This window comes from Polypterus senegalus, chromosome 15 (genome assembly GCF_016835505.1).
Source record: "Polypterus senegalus isolate Bchr_013 chromosome 15, ASM1683550v1, whole genome shotgun sequence".
NCBI lineage: Eukaryota > Metazoa > Chordata > Cladistia > Polypteriformes > Polypteridae > Polypterus > Polypterus senegalus.
Genome location: NC_053168.1, coordinates 72,448,458 through 72,469,127, shown reverse-complemented (window position 1 = coordinate 72,469,127; position 20,670 = coordinate 72,448,458). Strand labels below are relative to the sequence as shown.

The window sequence follows — 20,670 nt, the reverse complement described above, 5'->3', positions numbered from 1 at the left end:
CAAAAGAAAACAACTGTTTGGTATGCTATGCTGATAGTTGGCTAGATATACCCAAGAAGCAGTTGAGGTGCAAAAAATACAAACATTTGTCCGTTTACCTGTGGCTCTAAAGAAGGGAAACTGGCACTAGATTCTTCTTTTAGATAGAAAAATGATCTGACTATGAGCCTAAAAAAGAGTCCAAACATAGTAGGGTCTTAAAGTGTGGGCTGAGGGGAAGTTCCTCCAGCAGCTTAATTGCTCTGACTGTGCTGTTCTGCAACAAGATAAACACATCTTCCAAAACCATTTCCTGTCAAACTTATTATTAACATCTCAGACCGTTAATATTAAAGTCTACAGTGAGCATTAGAAACCGAGAGAGAAAGTCTGAATACTTAAATAAGCCACCCTTGTTTTTTATTTCTTTAATGTTTACAATTTAAAACATTCATCATCTTTAATATAATATATTGTCATCCATCAATCACATCCTATTAATAAAAAGCTTGCCAGAGTAATGATCAATATTACCAAATAAAACAATATGAAATATTTTTTCCACTAGTACAGACTGAAGATGTCATTTCTGCAGGCAGTTAGTTACTTATGCATTCAGGAGTATGATACTGGAGCCAAGAAAAGCCTTTTGAATGGCATAGCAGCTTAAAACAATTCAGGCTTTTGTAGCTAACTTAAAGTGTAGCATTTTAAAGCTAATGTTAAAGATCTACAGCGATCTGATTTCCAAAAGTGAAGTTCTATGAAATGTTACACTTAAAGTTTTCCATAAACCGTATGTTTAGTTTTGATTGTAATTTAGATTAGTGGAACTCTTAATTGTGTAATTTTTTAATTTGAAAAATTAAAAGTACAAAAATAAATCACAATCCTGGCTTCTGGTCTAAAAATAATTTTATTCCATGCAACTCCACGCAAAGCAGTGTAGCTGTTAGTGCTCAACTTCCAGTCCAAGCATTGTTTCTGTAGAGGTAGAGTTTGTGTTTTAGTGTCTGTTTTCTGAGTACTCTTGCATTCGGACTTGAGTCTAAAAACTTGAGTGTTAGATTGATTGGTGACTCTAAATTGGCTCAGTATACAGTATGTGACAGTGGGACATCATCTTGAAACCGTGGTTAGTGCTTCTGCCTCACAGCTCATGGAAAATGGATTTGAATTGTGGATCACTTACCAACTGTCTGGAGTTTGCATGTTTCCTTTTATTCCACATGGATTTTTCTGTGGGCAGCTTGTTTGTCCAGAGTGCCCAAAACATACACTGACTGACAAACTCTAAATTGGCTTCATATGAGTGAATATGCCCATGTATATAAGAGTACTTGGCAATGGACTGATGTCCCATCTGGGGATATCTTGCCTTGTTGCCAGGATGTTTCTTGATAGACTCCTTGCAATTCTAAAACTGGATTGGGCAGGACTTGTATATTGATAGACAACCACGTGAAGAAGCTAATAAAACTGATACTTATCATTAGCCCAAACATTTGTGGCTTACACTGGCTTTCAGATGAAAGTAAGAAAAATATGAAAAAAGTAGCTTGAGCATTAGATCAAGGACTAAAGCCACAGGGTTTGACCTCCTCTTTCTCAGCAAATGCAAATATGCCTTAACATTGATTTGGAATTGACAAAGAGTTGGTTTTTGATAAAAAAAAAAAAAAAACTGTTTAAACCTTAGGGGAAAAAAGAAGAAGAGATGCAGCAGTCAGGCCTGTGATCACTGAGGTTTTGTGGTAAGTTCATGGCCAGCCCATCATTTTAGGCATGTGTATTTTAATTCACAGAACATCTGGAGACGTTCAATAAGCCAAATAGCCCTGCCATGCTTAGTTAGTGGTTTTCCTCATCTTCAGGGCACAATCAAGACACATTACTTAGCTCTAAACATTTCTTAATGCTCAGGAAGTACAATCTGCTACTTCTGATGAAGGTATAAGGTGAGAAAAATACAACAGGAACTCTACAAAAAATTTTTCCAGGAGGAGGCAAAAGCTAAGAATGTTCTCCTTACTAATATTTCACTGAAGATTGCATCTATTTTTTCCGTTTATGCAAAAAAAAAAAAAAAAATCAATCAATCAATATATAATGATATTATCCCTCAAGAGAAATGTATATGGCTTTTGTGCCCATTAAGCTAAAAGACATAACAGACCACTCACAAGTAAAACAGCAAATATTTTCAATGAAATCTTCTTGATCAGTTATTTAGTTGGTGGTAAGCAAATGTGATCCTTTCATTGTAATGTATGATACTTGTTGAGACAAATGAGTTTTCAAAGTGCTTAAATCTGATTGATACTATACTGTACATCAAAATTAAACTTCAGATAGATAGAATGGGATGATGAAATTACCTGCTATGACTTAACCAGGCTGGTCTACAGATCTGTGAACAGCCCTAGTCCACTTTTACGTTTTGTCCCACTTGTCTGCTAGACATGATTCTCAACATTCATTCATGATTCCGAGCAAAAAGCCTTCAAATAAAAAATAACTAAAAAAAGCCATACACAGTAAAATAATCTTGGTGTTGTGCGGATGGATCTTATGCATTTGGATTTAGTTCAATTAAGATTGCATTTTGATTGCTCATTTTGTATGATATTTTATTTTCACAATGTTATTAATGTTTTGGATTTTGGTTTAAGGCACTATTTTTGGTTTATGGATTAGGATTTTTTCATCTTTAGGTACTTATATCTTTAATTTTTTTCTTTTTTTCTGCCTATGTCTTCTCTTTTGTTATTTTTTAATCTTCTCCAATAATTATAAAAGATCATTGTTTTGTTTTGTTATGTAAGAGGTTTTATAGTTTTCCTCTCCTCTTTTTTGGAAAGATTTTGATTTTAAAGCCTTTGCCTGACTACTGTGCCTGTTCAGATCATAAACCTGCATTTAGAGGCTGCTTGGGAGTGGTGAGGCATAGGAGTACAGGTCTTGCTTTCAATCCCCTGAATGTTTCACCCTTTTTTTTAGTTTTTTGAAAAGGCAAGATAACAACAGAAGTTTGCTTTCTTTGTAGTCATTCTGTTTTCTGTCTGAGAGGGATATGCTGTTTGTTGTAATATAATAATGTTTATGTATGTTGTGGCGGGCGGCTGGGGGTGGTACCCAGCCGGGACGCCCAGGAGGACCGGAGGACGGCTTGCGCCTCCTCCAGACCACGAGGAGGCGACCACCCTGGTTGTGTTGGGGGCTACGGGTAGAGGGCTTGAAAGCCCAACCTTGCAGGCGCCCGTGGCCACCACCAGGGGGCGCCACGGTGCCTGACGAACCCTGGACCTCAGCACTTCCGCCACACCAGGAAGTGTCCGCGGAGGAGTGCCGGGAAGCAGCTGGAGTCCATCTAGGCTGGTATAAAAGGGGCCACCTCCCTTAATTCAGAGTCAAGAGTCGGGTGGAAGAGGACTGGAGTCCAGAGAGAGAGGAATGGAGGCGGCCAGAAGGAAGGCACTGGAGAGTGTGGCCTGGACTTATATTTTATATTTATATAAAATATTTTATATAATAAACGTGTGTGTTGGGTGACATAACAATGTCCGTCTGTCTGTGTCCGGGTCATGTTCCACAATGTATGTATTTATATATTTTCTTATTGAGTGTCTGTAAAAAGCCAAATATTCCCCAGGGACAAATAAAGTTAATTTGTTCCATCTGTCTGTCTGTCCATCCGTCCCTCAGTCCGTCATTATCATACAACACCAGTAATGGGGTACTGCATGATAACGTGCAGTGAATACACTTGACTTGAGCATTCATAGTTTTTATCCTCTTTCTCTGTACGTTCAGCATTCGTTTGCTCAGAAGTTGATGTGCTTGCTGTTTCCTGAGCAGCTTTTCTTTTCTCCACCCTAGCGGCCCGCTTCTTCTCTTCTTTCGTCGGCATTTTTTTGCATTAAAATTAGTTAAGTCAGTGTTTGTGTTGCAATTACTTACTACATTTTCCTTAATTTTTCACTTAAGCTGGCACTTAAGTCTTCAATCTGCCACAAGAATGATTTAAGATATGAAGATGTAGAGGAAGTGATGGCGAAGGTGGTAGGAATGAGAATGCTGCTGAGAGTTGATTCTACAATGAAATAAAATAAAAATAAAAAGAGGAATAACCTTGGAGGTCAATCATCACCCAATACTAGACGTCACGTAGTATATGTGTACCAAATTTCAGGTCAATAGGTCAAACGGTTTGCGAGCTACAGGTGATTTAATATCCTAGACAGCCATGGTAGCATATTATATAAGAAGATGACGGCACCCGCTTCTCAAGGTTAGTTTGTCAACATTTTTAAGAAAGTTAGGATTCTTGTATGAGTCTTTGACTATGGTTTTTGCATACTGAGTTTTGAAATTTTTCCATCATTTACTTTTAATGCAGCTTTTGTGGTCTGCTGATTCTTACTGGCTGTGCAATGACTAAAGTGGCAGAGGTAGATGTATGGTTTACATAAATAACAATTATGATTTTCTGGAAGGTTTTATATAATATTAAGTCCTTAGACCAGTTTAAAATATACATTTTTAGTATTTTTAGATATCCCACACCAATTCTATGCATGCTGTAAAGAGTTTCATTATACTTTTAACTTTAGGGGCCAAAAGGGAAGTCATACTTGTATATTTTCAAGAGGTCTCAGGAGTTTTTTATTCCTTTGAATGATGAGATTTGCCAGACACACATTGATGGGTTACTGATATCCATAATAAATAAAATATTTTCTAGATGAATATACAACAAAAAGTGAACGGCTGTAAGGGAAATCCAAGGGATTCACTAAATCCCAATAGTGATCAATTTTGCAGTACAACAATGTGGCAGAGCGACGGGCACTAAGCAAACTCCTGTCAATCATGAAGAATCCACTGCATCCACTTAACAGTGTCATCTCCAGACAGAGGAGTAGCTTCAGTGACAGACTTTTGTCACTGTCCTGTTCCACTGACAGACTGAGGAGATTGTTCCTCCCCCACACTATGCGACTCTTCAATTCCACCCGGGGGAGCAAATGCGAACATTAATTTTATTTTAATTCTTTTCATTTTTATTACTATTTAATTTAATATTGTTTCTTTGTATCAGTATACTGCGGCTGGATTATGTGAATTTCCCCTTGGGATTAATAAAGCATCTATCTATCTATCTATCTATCTATCTATCTATCTATCTATCTATCTATCTATCTATCTATCTATCTATCTATCTATCTATCTATCTATCTATCTATCTATCTATCTATCTATCTATCTATCTATCTACTCATAACAACAGTGCTAGCAAAACCACATTATAAACGTACAACAGTGCAAGTGGATAGTGTACCCACCACAATTTTAACTCTGGTTCAGTTCCCACAAGTGTTCCCTTCCTTGTGGAGCTTGCTTGTTTCATATGTTACATGGAGGTATTCTCTTGTACTCTGTTCATTTATTTTTGGACCCATTACTAATGGAAAAGGACATGGCCTAATATCAGACATGACCAGGAAGAAACAAGTACAAAAATGGACTAATGGATGGAGAACAACAAAACATTTTGCAGAAAGATTTAACATCATCTAAGCAGTGATTCTAAATCATCAAACACAGTATACAAGTAAATGAATGTTTTTTCTAGAAAAACACAGTTAATAAAAGCAGTGGGTTGTACATAGTGAATAGGAGTCTGTGTCCTAAGCCATGAACCGGCACCCTTCTCAGAAGTGACTCCTGCCTTTCAACTATTGCTGTTATGATATTGGCTGCCTGCATTTATTTGTGTTAAGAAAAAAGGTGTTTGGGTGGATAGAAGTTGCTTAAGTAGGACTTTTTAAGTAGGCTTAATGGCACAATCATAAAAGGCACTAGTAAACTGGGATGGTCTAGGTACTCTGCTAACACATTTGTGAAAACAGAACAAAAAGAAATCATGCTTTATAAATTCTACTTATTGCAGTGTCAAATAGCCATCCCCAAGACCACAATTCCCAAATATCATAAATAAATAACTTTTCAGTGAAGAAAACATGCAAAATTGCTTAATAAATTGGTCATTTATTCTTCTTTAGATTGAAATAGAAACTGCTAACAGCAACAGAAAAAACCTTGAAGCGCTATAATTTCCTTTACAGAAAACTACAACTTAGAAACAGGTAAATACTTTTCTACAAGCTGGAAATTTTTACTTTGCTCTTAAATCAAAAAAGTGTTATACAGTATTTATATTAAGTTAACAAAGGTTATCTGTGCAAGAAGAAAGTTGGTAAAGGTTATTTCCAAGTAGGAAAAATATAGTGACATGTTTATGAAGTGTTAATATCCTACCAACCTTAAATAATTATACAGTAGATACTGTCACACATGGGTGACAAGCTCAACTGAGGAAAGCACTACCACTGCGGAGGAACAGGGGGTGCTGTCTAATAGTATCCTCGTCCTACTTCCACATACCAGAGAAGACGCCCAGTGAGGGCACTCCCACCTGGCTATGACATCCAGATTAAGACCCTCTCCTTCTGGTCAATCCGCCATATAAAACTTTGACCGAGGAAGGTGGCATCTGTTTGCCGACCCAAGTCCTTTAAGAGCTACTGAACCAAGAAAGAAGGAATTAAATGGGGTTAGCGTTTCCTCCATGCTCCCTACTGCTTAACCTGCCAGTAGTCACAGTACTAATAGACTAACTTTAAAGTGTCTTCAAAAAAATTGTGCATTTAGATGACTCAAAAGTATTAGTTTAATGACAATGTAGCTTTTTTTTCTGATAAAGAAAACACTTGCCCTGGTAAGAATGACACAAGTGACCACATCCTGAGCCATTAGTGGCCTTCACTGAATCTTTTCTTAAACTACTTACTGCACTCCTAATGTATCAGCATTTCATAAATACGCTTAATCATTTTTGATTGAACTAGGAAACCAGTAAAGAAGGCTTAGACACCAAAAGTGAGCACCTGGCAACCTTCACTTCTGATTAAAATAACACAAAGGGCTGGTAAGTGTGGTGTGTTAGTATACACACATGTATATTCCTCAGTGAGGTATTTATTAGTGTAAATTCACTTGTGTTTAAACTATCCTGAATATGCCTACACACATTTGATACTGGTCTAACATTTAGAAAACAATAGAGAAATTTGGGGTTGGCCCGAACATTTGTGGATGGATCAAACTACTGTATACCAATCCAGAAGCTTCAGTTTGTATTAATAATATTTGTTCAGACTACTTTAAACTAGAACGTGGTGCCAGACAAGGAAGCCCCTTGTCACCACTGCTATTTGCAATCGCCATTGAACAAATGGCAGTTCACTGTTGAAATGCTTATCAGATAAAGGGGATTATCAGAGAAGGACTTGAACAGAAAATGTCTCTATATGGAGATGATATGGTATTGTATATATCAGACCCATGAAATACTGTGCCTGCAGTCTTAACAGCACTTACAGAATTTCAAAAGATCTCTGGTCTCAGAATTAATTTGAATAAAAGTATACAATATCAGATTGGACACCTTCCCTTTTATCATTGCAGATCAGTTTAAATACCTAGGGGTAAATATCACAAGTAAATATAAAGCTCTTTATCAACAAAAGTTTGACATCCATATGGAAAAAATTAAGCAAGACTTGCATAGATGGTCAATCCTTCATCTCACTGTAGCTGGAAGAATTAACGTTGTTAAGATGAATATCCTTCCTAAGCTTCTCTTTTTATTTCAAAACATTCCAATATACATCAATAAATCATTTTTTAAGCAATTAGATTCATTTATTTCATTTATTTGGAACTCAAAACATCCACATATCCAAAGAGCGTCCGTATAAAGACCTAACTCAGAAGGTGTCATGGCTCTACCTAACTTTCAGTTTTATTACTGGGCAGCAAACATACAAGCTATAAAAACCTGGACACAAATAGATGAACATACACAGGCTTGGTCAGCAATAGAAATAAAATCCTGCAGTACTTCTTTATATTCCCTGCTTTGTGCCCCAATAAATGCAAGTTATCGCCATTAAATTCTCAGTTAGAGGATCTGTGCAGAACTTTTTCAGAACCTGGCAGGATCTAATCAATAATATTTTAGAATAAGCTCTTAAAGCACTGAGGAAATTGATTCTCTTCCCATTTTTTTTTTATCCGCTTATTAAACTCATCAATTTATGTATTTTTACTAGCTTTAAGTTTTACTCCGTTGGCCATGCTCTCTTTCTCAGGGGTGGAGGTTGGATTGATTTATTTTCAATCCTATTTTTTGTAAAAATTGATCTACAGTGGAAACTCGGGTCATAAACATCTCGGAACACATACAAATTGTAACAAAAAGTTCACCAAACATTTGCATCTGTTCATGACCACAGACTCAGGTGACGAACAAGCCAGTTTCCCTTCCAGTTCATACGTGCCAATGATTTCTGCATGTGTTCAGTCTCTCCCTGTGCATTTGCTGTGAAGTCTTTGGGCTCTATTTCGTTTCCCTTCCGGTTCATACGCACCGGTGATTTACGCACGTGTTCAGTCTCTCCCTGTACAGTACATTGTTCTAGGTCAGATGTGCATCGCGCAGAGGGAATTTACCTCAAAACTGTAATTTCCTCTCCACTCAGATTCCTGCTCACTTCCTTCATGCCAGAACTTGACCCATGCAAGGTTAGTCTCCTTGGTTGTTTATGGTTAGTTTTTGTATAAATTACAGATTTTTCAAATGTTAATTTTTTCCCCTGTGCTTAAAACTCATTAACAAAACAGAGAGCGGTTTGTGAGGATGTAGCGTGAACTCTTGTAATGTTAGTTTTCTCTGTTCAAGGTTTTCTCAGTGTAGTTTACTATTACGCTGTGCATTCTATGGTGTGATTAACTATTTTTGTACTTAAAAATCTTTTAAAAAATTTATTTACATACAAACCTTTATTATTTACAATCCTGTGGGGGAAATTACTTCGGGTCACGACCAAATCGGGTTGCGACCAGAGTTTTGGAACAAATTACGGTCGTGACCCGAGGTTCCACTGTATCTATATGGAATGATTACAATAAAATCAATAATAAAAAAAAAACATTTAGCAAATAAAATTAAAGCAGACACATATGCTGTGTGATCATATTGTAATCTAACCCAATGTCTACTTGTGGGGTTGTACAAGGTCTGTATTCTTATAATATACTATGATTTGCTTAAATTTGTGTTTTAAACCAATTGCTTTGAGTTAAGTTCTTAATTTCTTCGTAAAACATCGAGATGATATGCTCTGTAAAGGGTGCTACATAAAATAAAGATTGTTTGATTGTTTGATTGATCACTTGCAAACTTCTTTTATAAAAGATCTGCAAATAGATGACATAGTAGACTAGAAATTTCTCAGTTATCTCTCGAAGTCACTGCTTGCAGTGTTTATTGATCCACTGTCCAGGCGGCTTCCAGTCGTAAAGACACTTGCTTGTGCTTGTTACATTGTTAACTGCAATATGGTCGTCTTTGGCGAAATCATGGCCTTTCTTTTTTTTTATTTTATTTATCAAATGAAGGTTTCAAAGTCAAATCACAAAGCTGGTTTTCTTTTTAAAAAACAGTTGCTGACTGTCACATAAACTCTGACCAACTGCAGTATGCAGAGAAAAACCCCAAAAACCCGGAAGGGATGTACAAACCACACACAGTGCATCTCCGATGGGATTCAAACCCAGGACCCTGAAACTGCGAGGTACAAACACAAATCTCAACACCACCAGCCCTGTCAACAAGGGTTATCCAAAATTTAAAATCTATATAGATTCCTAATGATTTATATTACCGTTTTTTTTTTTTTTACTGCCCACATGTGATATGGCGGCATTCTTAAAACAGAGTAGTATCTTTCAGATGCAGAATGATGACTGTTTTTTAACCTTTTTCCACAGTTTAACTTTGTAAACTATATAATTTAAGATATAGCTTATAGATACTCTGTACTTCGTTTCAAAAGACTGAAGGAAGGAAAATAAATCGAAATATAGTAGTGTTAATCACACCATAATAACTCATATGAGTACAATGAAAATAAAATAAATTAACTGGAACATTAGTCATTTATTTTTAAAATTTTCAAACTAAGTGTGCTAACATTGTGTGCTAACATGAAATTTCCCCCATTTTCTGAACTTGGTTAACCCAAGTTTAGGGTTGTAGGAAGCCTGCTTGGTAATACTGAGTGCAAGCAAAGACGTACTGTGATGGGACAGTGCTAATATGTTGGATTAACCAAAACAGAATTCAACAAACAATGATGTGAACTCATATTTCCAGTAAAAAGAAAATTAGATACATGCATTTAACTGCTGATATCCTAAAAGTTATCAACATAAGTGAGTAAAATAGGACAAGATAATACATAAGTCTGCAAAGGATGAAAGCATCAGACATTTAAACACTGGTAAAAAATGTATCCAGTTTATGTTTACAAATAATACACATATCTTAATAATCAATTTACTAAAAAGGACATTCCATTGATTGTGGGCCTAAAACTTAAGAAATCTAACAAATGAGAGGAGGTCATTTAGTCCATTTTACTAATAGCTAATACCTACGCTATCCCAATATCTCATCCAGATACTTCTTAAAAGTTGTCAAGGTTTCTACTTCAACCACATGCATCGATAGTTTGTTCAAGATTCTCAAATCTCCTTGTGTAAAAGAAGCACTTCCCGACTTCAGACTTAAACTCAGTTTCCCTCAATTTGCATTGGGGTCCTCAAGTGCGTGATTCAGCCTTCAGCTGAAAGAATTCTACTGGATCTACTTTATCAGTGCCTTTGAGGATTTCCTGGATTAGGTCCCCATACAGTCTCCTCTGCTCGAGACGAAACAGGTTTAATTCTCTGAGTCTGTCACAGTAGGACATGTCCTTAACCATAAAGTTTCCTTAACAAATGTAAAAAAATGTTTTAGTCAGTTGCTGATCTCTGATTGCTGTGTATGAGGGATGTTTACTGGAAAATGAACACAATGTTGAAAGAAATATTTTGCAAGAAGGCACACATTCAAAAGTAGAGGAATATGAGCTTAGGACTTTATTGACAGTACTATCTTTAACCCTAACACTGCTTAATAAAGCTCAGTAGTTTTACTGTAATTATTACACTTTGAAAATGTATGTTTTTATTATTAATACACTGAGTTAGGTATTCACTGATAGATACTCTACTGTTTCCTAGATGCTGGCAGTGTAGTTACCTCCGTTTTCTCAGTACTGAGTGCTGCTTGTTTAGTAATGTTCTTAATTATTTCTAACCACTCTGCTTGATTAAAATCTTTAAACACAAATTGCTCTGGGGATATAACATTACCTTTAATGCTGTTCAGTGGTCACTGAAACTACTAAGTTATTAAATGATTGGTTTTATGCATTAATTAAAATACAGAGATTTTTCCCCTCTGATTGCGTGTTTTTGAAGGGATGTGAAGTCCTAAAAGCAGCAGTCACATATGCAGGCTGGAAGAACATTTTAACGGAAACATGAAAACAGCAAGTAAAATAATCACAAGGAAGTGAGCCAAAAGTTTTCCCTGTATATGAAATATATACAGCACTTAATAAAAAAAGTAAGATATAAAAAAATATTTGTAACAGTATAACATTATGTTAGAAATGGGAAATCAAGACTCACCTTATAGGGTAACATATGAAATGAACTAACCTCTGATAAAGAAGAGCCCAGATATAAGACATAATAGACAAATGTGGCTGCTTTGAAAATAATCAGTGAAGGCCACTGCTCTAGGGGAACATTCATTACTGTAGTTTTGAAGCGTCTACTCTGTGCAACTCTTTACTTTGTTCTGGCAGTGAGGTTAAGGTGAAGGCCAAGGACTCATCTCGCTAGTCATGCCTTATTTTGTCAGTACTAATTCTCTAGAATGAACTATAAAATGTTTCAATATGCTATAGCCTCTCATGCTTCAACTGATTTTTCTCCTTTGACACTGAGTTGACGAATGGTTTTGATTTTAAGCCCATGCCACGTCCTTCTCTCTCTCTGTCGATATTGTTTCTTTTTGCTCTTTTAATTTTAATTGTACTCACAAGTAGCTTTTGTTTCCTCTTTGTGGTGTTGCTCTTTCTTATTTCCAGCTGTAAATGTTGGTATCTTGTACAAGCTACACTTGCTTGTGAAGGCCTGTCTAGGCTATATGTATTTGTTTTACCTTCATAGGTTTGACATATTCAACTTTCCAGAAAAATGCTAAATGGATCCAGAATATTGGGTTCAAATCCCACACCCTGTTCTTGCTTGTGTGAAATTTGCACATTTTCCCAGTTCCTATGAAGGATTTTCACCCACCTCCCTAAGTGGGTTCAGGCCAGCTCTGAATTAGCTGAAAGGGGTGTATGAAAGGACCATGTAATGGACTGGTGCCCTGTCCAGAGCTGTTTCCTGTCTTTTGCCCAGTGATGCCAGGGTAGACTCTGCCACGCCATAAATATGGTCTACCTTTATGAAGGCATTAAGGATTGAATAGGCTGTCACCTAATTTGATGATTATTAATGATATAAAAAGATCCGCTATACTTAAGGAGGCGGGAGAGAAGAAGACTGTGGATGGTCCTTGGCACAGGGATATGTAGAAGGTGATCCAAACTTGAAATCAGAAAGTAGGGAAGTCTAAGTTTGGTGTATTTGTCTTGCAGGCATTTGTGATAGGGTTCAAATTCTGTGGATGAGTGTATTGTGCTGTTCTGGTCACTATACTGAGAGGACAGGCTGGTAACTCCTTCAGGTTAAGCAGAGAATTAAAGGGGAAAGTACAGAAAAAATAACAGTGGAATGTTTTTGAATGCTCTTACAAGATGGACACAAACTTTCAAATACTCTTCTTTTATGGGTGAGATGAAACAGGAACTGATGACAATTATGAAGGTGCTAGAAAGTAGATTGTTTTATTGAAACACCTGTAATGTAACCTATCATTTATGCTTTAGTATAGCTAGAAATGCATAGGGCCTAAACAAAATATTCATGCCTTTGGAAGTTTTCACATTTTATTCTTATGCAGCATTGAATCACAGTGGATTTAATTTGTTATTTTTTTGACATTGATCAAAAAATAAAGATTCTTCAATGTCTATGGGAAAACAGATGTCTGCAAATTGATCTAAATTAATTGCAAATATAAAACATAAACCGTTTGATCACATAAGTATTCACTCCCTTGCAGCCAGTATTTAGCAGATGCACCTTTGGTAGCCATGACAGTCTTGAGTCTCCGTGGACAGGACTCTATCAGCTTTGCACATCTGGACACTGGTGTTTATCTCCCTTCTTTTTTAGTAAATCTCCTCAAGCTCTACCAGGCTGCACGGGGATGGGGAGTAAACAGGCTTTTTTTAAATAAGTCCAGCCAGAAATTCTCAACTGGACTGAGATATGGACTCAGTCACTTAAGGACATTAACTTTGTCATTTTTGAGTCATTCCAGTGTAGCTTTGACTTAATGCTTGGGGTAGCTGTCAAGCTGGAAAGCAATTCTTCTCTCAAGGTGTGTCTTTCTTACAGACTGCATTAGGTTTTCCCCTTATTTTGCTGCTTTCATTTTACACTCTAACATCATATAGAGAAGCATGATGCTGCCATCACCATGTTTCACGGTGGGGATAGTGTGTTTTTGACAATGTGTAGTAGGCAATGGTGTTAAGTGTGAGAGCCAAAAAGTTCAAACTTCTGTCAGCTGACTTCACAGTCTTCCATACGCCTTCCGGCAAACACTAGTTGGGATGTCACGTGCTTTTTTTTTTTAAGTAGATTTCTCTTTGCCACTCTCCCAAAGAGTGAAGCACCAGGGCAACAGTTGTTGTACACACCATCTCTCCAATCTTAACCGCTGTATCTTGTAACTCCTTCAAAATTATCATAGGTCTGTTGGTGGCCTCCCTCACTAGTCTTCTTCTTCGATTTTGTGGATGACCTGTTCTAGGCAGATTGACAGCAGTGCCATACTCTTTCTATTTCTTAATGAGATTTAACTGGACTCCAAGGGATACTCAGTAACTTGGGTATTTTTTGTTCTCATACCCTGGCTTGTGCTTTTAAATCATCTATCAATGGAGTAGCTTGGAGTGTTTCTTGTGTCTTCATTGTCTAAGTTAGGCCATGATACTGACTCACCATAAGCTGGACCTTTCAAACAGAAAGGTCAATTTATACGTCAATCAATTGAAACCCCTTTGTCTGCAGTCAGTTGATTTCATTTGCACTAATTGTTTGACTTCTAAAACCAACTGGCTGCACCAGTGATGATTTAGGTGTGTCTTCACTGAATACTTATGCAATCAATTATATATATTTTATAGATGTCATTAATTTAGACCACTTTGCAGTGATCTTACATTTCGATATTAAAGAGTCTTTTCTTCTATTGATCAAGGTCAACAAAGAAAACAATTCAAATCCAGTGTGATTCAATATTATATAACAATAAAATGTAAAAACTTCCAAGAGGTGAATACACTTTATAGGCACTGTACATTTAAGAAGACAAGACTTTGATTACTTTGATTATTGATGAGGTGCTCTGGGTATTTGATGCCTTGCAAAATACAAAGACCACAGGTTTTCCAATGGGCTGTTACTGGCAAGTTCCAAATGGACCAGAACCATTACACTCTGAATTGGACTTATAGGGTTTGAGAATGACTGATTGGGCTTTTCTTTAAGAAATGACCAGCTCAAGATTAGACAACAATTCATCACAGTGGGTACACCCTATACTCGATAATCTGCGTGACATGTTTGGACTATGTGTCTAGTGTCTAAGCATGGGAAGAACATACCAAATCTACGCATAATGTTAGCAATGGAGAAAAGAATACAAGTGCTCTGAGATGACAAACCTGCCTGCTAAACGAATTATGAAATCTGTTTTGGAAAATATATTACATTTTGTCTAAAGATATCTTTAATCAAGTAATTGTTTTGAGGAGTGGAGATAAACAGCAGACACAGATCAGATTGTTTAATTAAATAAGTATCGCTTCTGTCCTTGTTAGCGTCTGATGTTTTGCTGAGGCAGTGCAGTAGCGCTCTCCCGCTTCCACGACACTAAAGAACAAAAGTGTCTCCACAGCACTGAACTTACAACACAGCTATAAATCCTTTCCAGGGGCCCCATTTACTTCTCAAAAGCCTGTTAACATACATCCACTAATTGTAAAATGTGCTAATAGACAATTCACACATAGGAGACTAAAAAATGGTTGCTATTACAATGAGAAAATAATATGGTGATGAATATTTTTTTCTGTTTTTCAAATGCTTGTATCAAATTTTTACAAGAGACTACGTAGTCACACAAAACTTTTTGATTTGTTTAAGCTGTTGGAAAATGCTCCCCTTTTCTGGGACTTCATTTCTGTAGATAAAGAGTTACGAGAAATCAGAGCGGTTTTCAAATGAGGACTGACCAGCCAGAGTTAAATAGGGACATCTTTTAGCTCCCTTTGCGCTTGCTCTGATCATTGTTATTATGACATTGTGCTTGGTGTATTCAGGCTTCTATGGAGGCTATCAGCCCACTTCAGCTCAGACAGCCTTTTATAGAGGCTTTATACAGGTTGTTCTGAAAGCAAGAGCCGAGCACAAAAGCAGTCTGCTGGGAATTTCGTGCAGGCCCTGTTTGGCTGCAACCCTAATATAAATAATACAATAAAACACACATTGGTCCTGGTAGATTCATCCACAGCTCAAACTTCTCTGGAGTTGGACATTTGGCATTCCACTGTCAGATGAGTACATATGCATTTAATTAACACACCAAATCTATTATTTAAAAGGAAAGCCTATTATGATTTTTTATTCTGTATAGAGTTGTTTTTTCCTGCATTTGGCTTATTTGTTTTGCATAGCTGAACACAAAAACAGAACATTAAAATAGAGTTCTTCTTTTTAGTATGACATAAATATGCAATATTTACTGTATGTCATACTAAGCATACACTAAAGTAACTTATGGAATGCAAATTATCTAAGTAGTAATAAAGCAATCAAAATAAAAAATATATATATTTTTTTATATTTGGCCTCAATTGAGGGAAACAAGCAAAAAAAGATAAATTACAAATGATTACAAGTATTTTATAAATTTGGAGCACAAGTGATTCACTCAGATTCACACACTGAGGCAGAGTTGAGTCTATAACTAGAATTCTTGTGGTTTAAAGAAGTTTCATTATCTATCTATCTATCTATCTATCTATCTATCTATCTATCTATCTATCTATCTATCTATCTATCTATCTATCTATCTATCTATCTATCTATCGTACCATATATATGTATTTTCCATACAGACTTTTAAACATACTATATTTCAAACAAGTATGTATCATATTGCATTTTTTATTTCACATGTCTATAATTTTCCTAAAATGATTGTATAAATATACTGTAATAGGCAAAATTCTATGAAAAAAATACTTAAGTATCAAATGCTGCATAAAGGTGCTGTGGAGAAGCCTATGACCTCTTTCATTGCACATGAATGCATTTGCCCCCGGACAGAATGAAAATGAAATACTCCTTGTTGTAGTGAATTGTCACAAAAATAAGCTAAATGGTTTTCTCATTTTAGCCGTAAAAATATAGCTTAAAAGAAAAAATTGCTCCTACTTAACAATGACATACTGATTTCATGTCTGCACTTCTAAGGCTCCAAAAAAAACATTTATCCTCAGAAGCAACACACAGTGATTGTCAAACACATTTCTACGGTTAATGTATTAAAATTTGGAATTGTCATCTTTCTTGATTAACCCCTAGATGGATTGACAGGGCCATTTACAGGCAGACAAGTCATGTCACAACACCCTCACCCTTAAAAATCGACTCAAATATGACATCTAACTCCAAGGTATACATCATTACACAGAGCTATAACCGCAGTGGTGCCCTGAACTCTCCCTCCAAAAAGACTGTAATCTTTTTAATTAGGTCTCCTTGGCGAAGCTATCCCTCTAAATCCTTCATTCTAACATCAACACAGTGGGAGCCACTGACATCACTTTAACAGTGCATTAGTGAATGTGAATTAGGGATGTGGGGGGGTGTCCTTATAAATGCCCCCAAGACGGAAAAACTCAATAAATCTCTTTGTACACCTGCCAGTAATTTAAAAAATATAATCCTCACCTTGATGTAGTCATTTTAACTTCACTCAGTGCTATTATTACCGGACTTTAAAACCAAAATTATTTGCAGCTGTGTGTTGAAATCTTTGATTAGCCTTTTCATTCAAGTAATTTTATGCAAATTTAGTTCTATTATCTACTTAATTAAAAAGTCCCTGAATAGGACACTTCATTTTGCTAGAACTATGGCAAGAAATGTTGTCAACAGCCTTATTTTTCCTTAGTTACCTTCAGTCATTTGCATAAGAATGTAAGGAAGACAGAATAGTGGCACTAAATGTGTTTACTCAACTGAAGAAAACATCAAGTAAAACAGCTGCTTATAAAACCCAGCTGGTGCTGAATTCAAGTACCGTATTATTCTGGAGAGCAGGATTGATTTATTAAACAAAACAAAAAGTGTACAAGCCATACAAATTATCTAATCGGACAGGCAGAAAATGAAAAGGACCTTTTAAATCTGCCTTACTATGTGCATTAGACAAGCTAAAACCATCAGCATGCCACAGGGAGGTTGATCGAGTAGCTACAACACAGAAGTGCGCACAAAAATATACACATTCATAGAGCAATCTTTTTATTACAATACTGATAAGCAAGTACTGCACATTAACACATTGACTTAATGTGCTTCATAAAGCCGTCGACCCAACACAAAATGACGCAGTTTTCTTACCTATGTTCCTGCCCTGATAAGATCCCTTAGGCTGTTAGTGCTTGCTGTTGGTCAGACCTTTACTGTTGGTTTTCCCACAGACCCTGACACTGTCTTCTGTTTCAGGAAGCAACTTGATATTGGGAACAGTAAATACAGATGACACTAAAAGAAAGAAAGACAAGCACAACAGTTATTTTAGTTGTTCTTTACATCTCACTGAATACGTTGAAACTTTTCTAACATGATAAGCAGAAGAAAAGGCAAAAATCAAAACAGAATGTCTGAATTGAAGGAAAAAGTTGAATTCATGCATTTTACAGGACTTGGCACAAGGTGCATTTTATTCATCGGTCTTTTTTAGTGATTTATTATTGTATGTTCTATAATGTCACAAAATTTCTATAATCAGAAAAGTAGATTTTACAAAACTGTTTAAAGAATGGAAAACATATCTAACATTGATGACAGAAGATATATCACTATCTCTGCATTGGGCTGGCACCCTGCCCTGGGTTTGTTTCCTGCCTTGTTCTCTGTGTTGGCTGGGATTGGCTCCAGCAGACCCCTGTGACCCTGTCATTAGGATATAGCGGGTTGGATAATGGATGGATGGATATCACTATCTATAAAAAATATTTGTTTGTTAATGTTAATCTTTTAACCTTGAAATTACTTCAGCAAGTGAAAGTTCTCTTCACATTTGTATGTGTTTGTGCTCCATTTTTGCCCACACCCTTAAAACATGCATCTTAGCGCATTTTAAAGTATGTGGGACAATGTGTAGTTGTTAGCATTGCTGTTTCACTGAACTAGCGTCTTGGAGTCAAAAGCGGTGACAGCTGGTTGCTGTCTGTGTTGCGTTTCCATGTTCTACCTGTCTCCATGTGTTTTATTCGTCTAGAAACTCTGGTTCTATTCCTACATCCTAAAAACACTTGTGTCACCCAAACTGGCCTTGTGTAAGTGTGAGTCCCAATGCCAAAATAGGTTATAGACTCATAGTAGTTAAATGGATTAGCACTGAGATAGATAGATAGATAGATAGATAGATAGATAGATAGATAGATAGATAGATAGATAGATAGATAGATAGATAGATAGATAGATAGATAGATAGATAGATAGATAGAGAGATCAAACACAAATAAATACTAAAAAGGTACAAGTGGGCTAATTGGGATTATTGCTTTTTCTCCAGTGTGAATATTCTGTGATGGACTGAGGCCCTGTCCACTGGTGTCTCCTCTCATATACAGTACCTGATGCTACCCAATGACCATAAATTACTGTATGCTAATCACATCTGAAAAATGGAAGGATGCATTTAGTGTAAGCTACTATGACTCAGCTGCTGAAGGACGTAAAAAGAAAGTTATAGCTATAAGCTGTATGTTATGTGCATTATGGACAAAACCCAGTGCAACAGTAAAGACAGAAGCAGAGTTTTATTTCATAAAGTGCAGTTTCTGTTAGTTACACAAATAGCAAAATGAAGGTAACATAGGTTAAAATCTGCTTTGCATATGGATAGTTAACACAAGCATGAATTTTATTTTTATTAATGTAGAACACAAAAGGGGGAGTGGTGATAAGATTTGCAACTTAGACAAAAAATACCCTCTAGGCCTCATTGTCCTTACTTATCAGGTAGGAAGGCTTAACCATTTGAACACTGTTTAAGACAACAGCATCTCCAACACAAAACTCTCCCCTACCAACTTCTCAAACTCTGTCATTCTCTATTACTAATTTCTGTATCCCTCTGACTACAGTACCTGCTTGCTATCTGACCCTCCATCTTAAAACCCGAAAACAAGCTCAAAGAGCCACTGGATAGAAATGGTGTTAATACTCGACCAAGGGGCTACTTCCAGTGTTAGGAAAACACTCTGAGTGTCATAAGGCTTCACATTAAGAGTTCCCTTTAATGGTCCCAGGTACTCCTGCGCCTCTAAACCCTCAATTCACAATTTAAAGGCCAGTTACTCTTGGTAGCTAACATCCATAATGTAGCACAGCTCCCAGGCAGGATCCTTTTCTTGACATATTACAATTCTACTAATGTTTCACAGGTCCCCATGACCTTTCTCTCTCTCGCTCTCTCTCACTGTGGTACTCTCAGAGTAGGTACTTTCAGGAAGCAATATAAACACTAGCAGTACCTAATTATACACCTTAGCACTTGGAGAAGATCTAGTCACCAGATCTTCTTTTAAAGCAATGACTTTATCAGACCTACTTTCTATTATATGTCACTCCTCTGTCTGGTTTGCATGATGTAGTCATGCTTATATGCGTTTTGGTCTGTTTTTTTCTTAAATCCTCAAACATGTGTGTGCCAGGTTAATTAGCAATTTCAAATTGGCCCCGTGTGGGTGTTTGCACAACTAGGTTGTTTGATGACATTCACTTTACTATGGCTGTTTTCTGTCTTCTGTCTTGTGCCAAGTGCTGCTGTGATAGGCCCTGGACCTTTGAATTGGATTAAGCATTCTTGAGAATATTAAGATTAATTATAATAAGGAATTCTGTCATTTATTGCAAGTGTAAGAAAGGTTTTAATAAAGGCTGAGATAACTGGAATACTGATTGGCAAAACTAATAATGATAACAAAACGGGAATTCAATAGATTGGATATCAAAACAAAATATAATCTGAAAACCAAAGTCAGAACAAACAAAAAAAGAAGCATCAGCCTAGTTCAGTAATTGAAATACAGTACGTGCAATGAAATCTTTTTAGAGCATATCCATAACAAGAAAGTGCAAGATGCTGAACTTTATTCTGTCAACTTTTTCCAAGTCCTTGAACCATTAATGTTTCCGATTTATATTCTTGACATTTATACTGGTATAGTGAGTAAACCTCTGAAA

At 36.5% G+C, this 20,670-nt stretch overlaps 1 protein-coding gene across 4 annotated transcripts in view; it reads right to left on the bottom strand.

Annotated features, from left to right (window-relative positions):
- The window catches only part of cdk14 (cyclin-dependent kinase 14), an 891,964-nt gene that overhangs the window by 168,983 nt on the left and 702,311 nt on the right, over nucleotides 1–20,670 (bottom strand). For all 4 annotated transcript variants that reach the window (XM_039736967.1, XM_039736966.1, XM_039736968.1 and 1 more), the window contains one exon: nucleotides 17,815–17,958. In XM_039736967.1, coding sequence (XP_039592901.1) covers nucleotides 17,849–17,958 — 110 coding nt within the window. In that variant the 3' untranslated portion in view covers nucleotides 17,815–17,848. The remainder of the gene's footprint in view (nucleotides 1–17,814; nucleotides 17,959–20,670) is intronic.